The 10915-nt window shown below is 43.1% G+C and overlaps 1 protein-coding gene across 1 annotated transcript in view; it reads left to right on the top strand.

Moving 5' to 3' along the window:
* Window positions 1-6219, top strand: part of rpf2 (ribosome production factor 2 homolog) — a 9043-nt gene extending 2824 nt beyond the window's left edge. Inside the window, exons 3-10 of the mRNA XM_053514290.1 lie at window positions 1825-1862; window positions 1977-2016; window positions 2115-2196; window positions 2314-2390; window positions 4464-4563; window positions 5108-5210; window positions 5313-5457; window positions 5818-6219. Coding sequence (XP_053370265.1) covers window positions 1825-1862; window positions 1977-2016; window positions 2115-2196; window positions 2314-2390; window positions 4464-4563; window positions 5108-5210; window positions 5313-5457; window positions 5818-6003 — 771 coding nt within the window. The 3' untranslated portion in view covers window positions 6004-6219. The remainder of the gene's footprint in view (window positions 1-1824; window positions 1863-1976; window positions 2017-2114; window positions 2197-2313; window positions 2391-4463; window positions 4564-5107; window positions 5211-5312; window positions 5458-5817) is intronic.
* The last annotated feature ends 4696 nt before the right edge of the window (window positions 6220-10915 follow it).

Genomic DNA, 10915 nt, shown 5'->3' with positions numbered 1-10915 from the left:
ACGCTTCACACACACACACCGGTCTCACACCGCATCACACACACACACCGGTCTCACACCGCATCACACACACACACCGGTCTCACACCGCATCACACACACACACCGGTCTCACACCGCATCACACACACACACCGGTCTCACACCGCATCACACACACACACCGGTCTCACACCGCATCACACACACACACCGGTCTCACACGCTTCACACACACACCGGTCTCACACGCTTCACACACACACACCGGTCTCACACGCTTCACACACACACACACCGGTCTCACACCGCATCACACACACACACCGGTCTCACACCGCATCACACACACACACCGGTCTCACACCGCATCACACACACACACCGGTCTCACACCGCATCACACACACACACCGGTCTCACAACGCATCACACACACACACCGGTCTCACAAGCTTCACACACACACCGGTCTCACACCGCATCACACACACACCGGTCTCACACCGCATCACACACACACCCCGGTCTCACACCGCATCACACACACACCCCGGTCTCACACCGCATCACACACACACCGGTCTCACACCGCATCACACACACACCGGTCTCACACCGCATCACACACACACCGGTCTCACAACGCTACACACACACACACCGGTCTCACAACGCATCACACACACACACCGGTCTCACAACGCATCACACACACACACCGGTCTCACAACGCTTCACACACACACACCGGTCTCACAACGCATCACACACACACACCGGTCTCACAACGCATCACACACACACACCGGTCTCACAACGCTTCACACACACACCGGTCTCACAACGCATCACACACACACCGGTCTCACAACGCATCACACACACACCGGTCTCACAACGCATCACACACACACCGGTCTCACAACGCTTCACACACACACACCGGTCTCACAACGCTTCACACACACACACCGGTCTCACAACGCTTCACACACACACACCGGTCTCACAACGCTTCACACACACACACCGGTCTCACAACGCTTCACACACACACATTGGTCTCACACCGCATCACACACACACACACACCGGTCTCACAACGCATCACACACACACCGGTCTCACACGCTTCACACACACACACCGGTCTCACACCGCATCACACACACACACACCGGTCTCACACGCTTCACACACACACACACCGGTCTCACACGCTTCACACACACACACCGGTCTCACACGCTTCACACACACACACCGGTCTCACACGCTTCACACACACCGTTTATATGATGACGAGTGAGATTGTGACTGATTTAACTGATACTAATTAATCTCAGAATGTGTGCATTAGAAACCGCGCACCTGATCACCACATGCTACGTGTGTGAGGCGGTTTCTTTACAATCCCACAGGTGGCGCTGTCTGAACTGTTTAGACATGTTCACCCCGTGTGGGAGGAGTGAACTATTTGCTAATTTGTTTAGAAATAATAATTACGGCAGCTGACGGAGATACACGCTGCTCAGTTTAATGTTAAACTCTTGTACGTGAAGTTAGTTTGTAGTGTTTAAATGCTTTTCTTCGGTTTTTAACTGAGGAAACTTATGTTGTAAGGAACTGGATACATTTAATTAATCATTTAAGTTTTCTTAAGGTTTAAATTGCAATAAAACGGTACGAAAATGTAATCAATTTGGTGTATAATCTCAGTATTAATCGAACCGGCGGTGATGTAACGTGGTGACATCGTATCAGGAGGGGACTGGCACTAATGTTTACACTTCAGATAAACTGTTTATTTTATTTATTTATTTATTTTTTTACTTATTTCAGTTTGCGTTGAAGAAACCCAATGCTGTTCTGTACAAGAAGTGAGTCCTACACGAGACACACGATACACCAGAGCTTCACTCTCCAACAGCTTTACTAACGTGTGTGTGTGTGTGTGTGTGTGTGTGTGTGTGTGTGTGTGTGTGTGTGTGTAGGAAGAACATCATGAGGCCATTTGAAGACTCCACGTCCCTGGTGAGTGTGTGCAGTTTGCCGTATCGCAGCATACACGCTGATCCTCGGTCATGTGACCACCCCTAACTCCGCCCCCTTTTTAAAATTTTCCCCGACAGGAATTCTTCTCGAAGAAGTCAGACTGCTCTCTGTTCCTCTTCGGCTCCCACAACAAGAAACGACCGAACAACCTGATCTTCGGTACGGAGCAAAACCGAGCCTAACGCAGTACTCTACTGAGTGATGTCATTAAGCTCCGCCCTTATGGGAGCGGCTACTGAAAAGTGTGTGTGTTTTTCTGTGTGTGTGTGTGTGCAGGTCGCATGTTTGATTTTCACGTGTTGGACATGTTTGAGCTCGGCATTGAGAAGTTCACGGCACTCAAAGAGCTTAAGGTGAGACACACACACACACACACACACACACACACACACACACCTATTAGGTTATAGGAGGAGATTAAGTGCTGTTAACATCAGGAGTGCCGATAACTAACACTGTGGTTCTAAGAACACATCTTAACGAGGGGTGCTAATTTATGAGCAGGACTGCATGTATTGCGTTTATATATTTATTTTCAGAAAGCAGCTTATCCCAGTGGTCACATCCCGTTGAACAAATAAGGACCACTACACACGTGTACTGACTAATGGGGTCTCTACAGCCGAATCCTACTGAAACGGACTAAGGCTCCCTTCTACAAATCAGAATTCACCTCCATGACTTAAAAACTAAAGTGGAGGAATGTTACTCATGTTTTAAAGCGAGTGGACAAGCACTCACTGACAGGCAGCACTACTGAGGAGAGAGTTTTCATAAAAATAAACAATTAGATGGAACTACACTGTGTGAAAAGACACACAAGACGTTGTGGCAGATTATTATTGCATTTTTTAAATGATTATCTTGTTGGGAATTGTTGCAGTAGTGTGTTTCGATCATGAAGTGTCCTTTCGGAGAAGGTACTGAAGCTCCATCAGGATTTTACTTCCACCGCCAACTGCAAATCATCAAGTAGTCAATTATCTTTAACAAGTAAACAACAGGTTTGGACAGTGTGAGTGTGGCTTAGGGACACGTTTTGGCCTGACTTGCTGTAGAAACCCCTCGCTCTTGCAGCTCGAAACGGCTTCATAATTCCACAGCTTCAATTTAAATACTTAGGAAGCGCTATGCTGCTTCAGGGACTTCTCTCTCGTGAACCATTGGGTCTACAGCTCGTCGTTTTCAGTCATCAAGAGCAGGTTGGATATATTGTTTATTTCATTTTGATTGTGTAAAGCTGTTAAAAGCGCTATACAAATAAAATCAAATTGAATTTAAAATTTGTTAGAGGGATTTTGCATCAAAATTGCTATTGTACATCTCAGTCGTTCCTATGAGGAAACTGTTTTGGGCACCAGACCTGAACGGCTTACAATAACGTCCAAATCGTTTGACCAGTCTTCTCCATTTTTTTTAATTGGCACAGTCAGGAGACGCTGCTCTCCACTTTACATAGTGCCAGGCAGGTTTGGACGTCTTTTTTCTTTTAACGAATCAAATCCCTTTTTTAAAAACTGCATTTTCTATTTACTTGGGTCACCTTTCTGTTGGATGATCGGAATCATTTAAGTGTGACAAATATAAAAAATATATATATATATTTTTTTACAGCAGTAAAGCAAAATGTCTGTCTATGTATCTGTTTATCTATCTGTTTATCTATCTATATGTTCAGTAATAGCCAGTTAGGAACTTTTGATGTTTAGAAGTGTTGCATTAGTGTGTAGCATTAGCATATGTTAGCGTGTAGCATCAGCCAGGTGAATAGGGTTGAAATCGTGCTACATTTAAACATAAGCTTTAGTGTAAATTAATAAACATTCTTAATATGTTGTTATTGTTTCTAACATTCACACAAATTAACCAACAATTCTGGAATATTCTCTCCTAAACATCATGGAGGCTTTTTATCGATGAATTCATCCTTAGTTACCATAAACAAATTCACAGTTAACACTTCCTGGTCTGGATAATTAGACTCTGATTGGTCAGTTTGAGTCACCTGACCGGATATAGATACCCTTTGTTTGCTCCACACTGCCCCTAGTGGGAAGGATGTATTACAGACTATATATTTACCGCACACTTCCACTAGAGGCACTGCAGAGCAAACACGTCTGGGGGGGAGGTGCACCCCACTCCCCAGCCCCACCCCTCAGGACACAGTCTTATTTAGGCCAAAATTGGGGACCTTTTTTTGGGGAGGAGATGATCTTACCAGTATAGTTTTTTTGGCCTCCTGAACACATTTAGGATGCTTAAACAATTGAGGACCCGTGTGTAGGTCCCTAATTGTCGAGACGTCCCCAATCGACTGGCGTGTATGCAGGTGCACGCGCACACACACATACACAGACACACGCACATGCGGATCTACACAGATGGACAGGGTTACACTGCAAGTGTGTGTGTGTGTGTTACAGAACACAAAGTGTGCTGAGGGGACGAAGCCCATGTTGGTGTTTGCAGGAGAACTTTTTGAGACGGATAAAGAATACATACGCCTCAGGAGTGTCCTGACAGGTGAGACACACACACACACACACACACACACACACAGAGGTAAATTTGACTAAAAGTGGAATCTCCTTACTGCGCATGTGTGTGTTTAGGACCTCAACACTAGTGAAGTTCAGGTCTAGACAAATACCGAGTAAGTGTAGACTTTGTGTTTAATTAACTGGTGATACAGTGAGCGCCCTCTGCTGGAGAACAGGAGCACAGCAACTTCTTAAAATATTAATTTGTTCTAGAAATACGAGGAAAAGTGTAATAACCCTACAACTAACAGTGTTTTCATAGGGTTAGGTTTGTGTTTTAATATTAATTAATTATTTAATATTAGTACATCTATAAACAGGGTGTGTGTTTTATTACGCTGTGTTTAAAAAGTTTCGTTTTTGTAAAAGTTAATGCGAAAAGAAATGAGCGGGCACTTTGTGGAAAGACTTTATACTTTACAAAGAAAAGAAAATAACACAGTATTTACTGACACACACACACACACACACACACACACACATGGGTAAACCTGACTGAAAGTGGAATCTTCTTTTTGTGTGTGTAGATTTTTTCCGCGGTCCATCTGTGTCTGCAGTGCGTCTCGGCGGTCTCGATCACGTTCTACACTTCACCGCTCTGGACGGAAAAATTTACCTGCGCAGCTACAAGTGAGTGACCATGTGACACAGGCCACGCCTCCTTATTTACTGGGGCTGGCAGGCAGAGGCCACACCTCCTTCACTCTAAATGTGTGTGTGTGTGTGTGTCAGGGTGCTGTTGAAGAAGTCTGGATGTCGGACGCCGAGGATCGAGCTGGAGGAAATGGGTCCGTCGTTAGACCTGGTGGTGAGGAGGACACACCTGTCCTCGGATGACCTGTACAAGACAGCACTCAGACAGCCCAGAGGAGTGAAGGTGAGAGACCTGAACACCCGTGTGTGTGTGTGTGTGTGTGTGTGTGAGAGAGAGAGAGACAAGGTGGTTCCGGAGCTGGTTCGGAGTGGGTGCCGGATTTTGAACCAGTTTTCAGACGTGAAAAAAAACCCAGCTCCATGGCAGCACAGACAGCTTGCTAGGCTAGAACAAGGAATTGCTTACATCACTGCCTGGGGGCGGGGTTATGTCCAACTGTTCAATACTGACCCATCATCTCCAGGTCAGACCTGAAGGCTCCGCCCCTTTCTGACAGATTGGTCGCTCTATCGTATAATAACCAGTGATTGTTAAAATATACGTTCTGATGTACAAGAGTCACTAATCCTGTTATTTTTGCAGCCCAAGAAGAAGAAAAACATCTCCCATGATGCCTTTGGCACCAGATATGGCCGTCTGCACATGCAGAAGCAGGACCTGAGCAAACTGCAGACGAGGAAGATGAAGGGCCTGAGGAAGAGGAAAGGAGATGTCGCCATGGAGACAGGAGACACGACATCACCCAAGAAATCCAAAAGTCTGGCATGAAGACGTCTCTGTTATAAAGGACATGGCTTTTTTTTTTTTTCACTGTTAACTTTTAGCTCTGGAGTCGAAGCTGCTGCTGCGGTTCTAATGCACATCACCTCTGGAGCACATCTGTATAATGAAGCACAAACCACAGTGATTGGTGGTGTAGGTTCTGTGGAACACACCCTGACCCTTTAACAGCAACAATAAACCCCTGAATGTTTTCACTTTTAATATGGTGTGTGTGTGTGTGTGTGGTGCGGTGCTCTTCAGTCAATTAGCCACTAGATGGTGGACAAATTAAACAGTTAGGTTTCTTAACATGGTGCTTGTTAAAGAATCTGAGCCTATATTCACAAAGCTTTTTTAACCTAAAAGTTGCTTCTAATGATGAATTTCTAAGAAAATTCTTAGAATTATGACAATTTCTTAGAATTTTCCATAAAGTTAACCAAATCTTAGTAACGATAAAAGTAATTTATGAAACATCTTAGCCACAAAAACTCCTCCTAAGGTAAAAATTGTTAAGAGTAGAGAGGAGGACTTTTAAGAGGCTTAAGAGTTTCTAAAGCAGAGGACAAAATGGTGGAAAGAAGAAATATTCTCCAAACACTAAAGCTAAAAGTAAACTTGTTTTTTTTGTTTTTTTTTTTTGTTTTACTTCCTTCCATCTTTCTTGGGTTTGTTGGCTTCATACCATCCAAAAGTGCAGCTTAAACAGATTGTCCTGTAATCATGTACACTGGTTAAAACTGAGCCATTGTGCTCCCATCAATCTAAAATGGATCACAAGTAATAACATCAGTTTGGTCAATAAATGTAAGAACTTAAATATAGTAACTACTGTGTGGAAATTAGTTACTCAAAAATAGACACATTTTTAACATTTGGCTGTTTAATTATCTTTAAGATGTTTAGCCTATAACCGAAACTTTGCATAAAGTAGTAGAACTGTGTTCATGATCATACAGTTATTTTATATACATTGTTTTCACTGTCTATTCTATTATCATATATTCTGTGTTTACAAATAGTTCGCATCTCAAGACCTTTACATCCTTTTTTTTGTCATTCACAGTTCTTTAAGTGTTAATTGCTGGAGATTTTAATATTCATTTTGAGAATCCAGAAAACCCTGTGTGTAGAGCATTTATGTCCATACTGGACTCAGTAGGAGTAAATCAGTGTGTAGTAGGACCCACTCATAAAGCAGGTCACACTTTAGATTTAATAATATTATTCGGATTAAGTATAAGAAATTTATTCACAATTATACTATCTGAAGTTATCTCAGATCACTATCTTGTCTCAATTCAAGTGTGTCATAGTAAGTGTCAGAGTTTTATCAGTAATCTCCCAGAGTTCCCAACTTCGATTAGATCACCGTCTGACCCCACAGAACTCGATCAGGCGACTGAATATTTAGAGTCGACATTTCGCTATACCTTAGATAATGTAGCTCCAGTCAAAAGAAAAATTATTAGAGATAAGAAACTTGCTCTCTGGTATAACGATCACACGCGCACACAAATTACTAGTATTTCAAATAGCATGGAAGGAGAGCATCCTGAACTATAGAAAAGCTCTTAGTGTAGCTAGATCAACATATCTCTCCACTCTTATAGAAAATAACAAAAATAATCCTAGATTCTTATTTAATGCTGTAGCCAAATTAACCAGAAATAAGACCACTGCAGAAATCTCCACAACAACATCATGCAATAGTGAGGACTTCATGAACTTTTTTAATAATAAAATTGTAAATATTATGCATAAAATTGAGGTTTTGAAACCGAACAATGAAATTGATGCAGATGTTAATCTAGCCATGTCAGACCAGAACCTAGAATACTTTACTCCCCTTGAAGAGAATGAACTAATTTCACTCATCTCTTCTTCAAATTCATCAACCTGTATATTAGATCCTGTACCGACACATTTTCTTAAACAGATAGTACCAGCAATAACAGAACCCCTGTTGAGAATAATTAATTCTTCACTCAGCATTGGATATGTTCCAAAATCTTTTAAATTAGCAGTTATCAAACCAATAATTAAGAAACCTGACCTCGACCCCTGTCAGCTGTCCAGTTACAGGCCAATATCATATACCTCCCCTTTATCTCTAAGATTCTGGAAAAGATAGTAGCGGAGCAGCTATGCTCATATATACATAGAAATGGCATACATGAACTGTATCAGTCAGGATTTAGGCCTCATCACAGTACAGAGACAGTGCTCGTTAAAGTAGTAAATGACCTCCTATTGGCCTCTGATCAGGGTTGTGTAACTATGTTTGTGTGGCACTCTGTAGAACACTTGGTGGTAATCAGAAAGCCACAAAAGATCTTTTGTCCCTATGGCCATAAAATTATACAAAGTTGGTCAATGTGTGCAGGACATAAGAGACTGGATGTTAATTAACTTCCTTATGCTAAATCCTGATAAGATACAGGTTCTAGTCCTAGGGCCACATACAGCTAGAAGCAAGTTTTCTGATCACACTGAAACTTTGGACTGACTCGTCCTGGTGTCCCTCTTCTGGTTGGAGATCTCGTTGCATGGATGCCCCGTGTGGTAATTGGTGACGGTTCCACTTTACCATGAAGACGGTCCTGTCCTCGGCTGATGCAGACAGCTGTTCTCTGAGGACTTGTGACTTCGGTTGCTCGATAGTTCATGATTAGAATTTCCTACAGTTTACCTGAGCCTCCAATAATGAACTGGACTCCATATTAACTTAAACACTGCCTGGTTTCAAAGCCTGAATCTCCTGTTATACTGAACTTCCAGCTTCCTAACACACAGTATAAGTGCAGATCAATCCCTGTTATCCGTTATCACCCAGATGAGGTGATTAAGAGCTACATACCCATTTTCTTCAATCCAACTTTGAGTTAAACATATATCAAACTCCTGATCTGTGATAGTTTCATTAACAATAACTGCTTTAGATGTGTATGAGCTGAGCCTACAGCCAGAGCACCTCACAATCTGCTAACTTCTTGCCCAATCAAGACAAAAAGCGATCAGCGTGCATTCAGCACCATGAACAGCTCCTGTACATCCATAGGAGGAGCGGGGTGCCATAACTCAATGAGGCTCGTAGTAGATCAGCCATATCCACTCCTTAAAAAGGGGTGCAGTGACTCTGATCAGGTGAGGAGGATTTATCATCTCTACTCATTGATGCCGACTGCTCCAAGATCCCCACGGCTTAGAACACACTGCTGAGAAAAGGCCAGCACTCTGGCTTCACTGTCTCCTCGGCTTGCTCACCTTCTGCTTTGTCTGACTTGGCCTGCAGACTACCCCTGACAGCAGATCCTGCTCACAAGGCTGCATCTTCTGCACAGCGCCCTCACTCACTGAGCACTGCCTTACACTTTGTTTGTGTTTGTTTGTTTTTGTGTATGCGTGCAATTCCCCTTTCATTCAAATAAAAGATCACTTCTGTCTTCAAGAGTCTGTGTTTTACCATGTCCTACTAAAAGCTTTTACAGTTGTCAAAACAGGTGCTAAGGACATTTTAGTATGACAGTGTGTATCTGACATCTCACACACACCATGGTCCAGTCTCAAGCATCCTTCCTTAGACCTGCTTGTGATCACTTCTTGATTACCAGGATTGCAACGAGGGTTGCAGTGCCCTGTCCAGTGTCAGCTGGTTATTTAGTCTGTGTTGGTGGTAAGCCACGTGTGGTGGTATGGCAAAGTAAAAGGCTCTTCGAGGTTCATGTGTGTGGGCTTGAGGCAATCAACCAAGATGTGTCTAATCTACATCCGGTTTTGATTATGCATGCTTTGTCCTCATTCCAGGACCCCGTTCGATATGGCCCCTTAAAGGGCGATTTCAGTGGGGGTCAATGAACTAGATCTAACTAAAACACTACATCTCTCTTGAGCTGTCTGCAAAAACAAATTATTGTGCTGTATTCGTACAAAGGACTGTTTCACCTGTAATATGACTGTCAAGCAGCACGTATTGTTTAATCTTACCACATTAGTATTATATTGCAATAGCTCTTTTTCTTTGCACTAGAACTATGTACTGATTAGCACTTTATTATCCTTTGCCGTGCCCAAGGTTCTTGTGTTTTGTGGTGGAATTGTACTCTCTTACGCCTGCACTCATGATTTTTTTGGAGACTTGTGTTCATATTTTAAGTTAGATTTGTGTGATCTCTTGTTGTTCAGTGTTGATTATGTACTACTATGGTCTTGGGGGAATGTTGTTCTGTCTTATTATGTTTTGTCCCTGCTGTATCTGGCTGGTATGATGATTTTTTTTAAATTACTTTTCTACCCACACAATGCTTTTTCCTGACATTTTTCACATGTTGGACAGGGGTTATTTTGTCCCAGGTAATGGAGGGGGGGGGATACAGTACATTATGTATGATAGAAACACCCTTATTTCTATTGGTTTACACTGTACTCACAATTTAATGTTTTTAACCCTGGATTCATGCTGGCTGAGTGAGATCCTGAGGGAAAACAAAGGATGCGACCTGAAGCGGCAGTCCTGGGAGAACTGCACCATCGTAGTCCAAAGACGTGTCCGAGGATTTCATCCCTGTAACTAGTGGCAGTCAGGATGCAGTTTTCTAGCATATATAGATCTGTGTGTCTCTCTCCATGAGTATGCCTCCCCAGACCATCATTGAGGTACCACCAACCCGGTCATGCTGAACAATGTTACAGACAGCATAAAATTCTCCATGGCTTCTCCAGACTTCTCCAGCCTTTCATTTCTGTCACTTATGTTCAGGTTGAACCTGGTCTCATCTGTGGACAGCACAGGGCACCAGGGGTGGCCCTGGTGCTGGTCAGTAAGCACAGGGCCCACTATAGGTGTTTGAGCCGGTGTAGCAGGAGTCCCTCACCATGTAACAGGAAGCAGCGTCATCATCACCTTTTTATGTCGTAC

The sequence above is a fragment of the Clarias gariepinus genome, chromosome 2 (assembly GCF_024256425.1).
Source record: "Clarias gariepinus isolate MV-2021 ecotype Netherlands chromosome 2, CGAR_prim_01v2, whole genome shotgun sequence".
Taxonomy (NCBI): Eukaryota; Metazoa; Chordata; class Actinopteri; order Siluriformes; family Clariidae; genus Clarias; species Clarias gariepinus.
The sequence above is the reverse complement of the archived record's forward strand: the minus strand, read 5'-3'. Positions and strand labels throughout refer to the sequence as shown.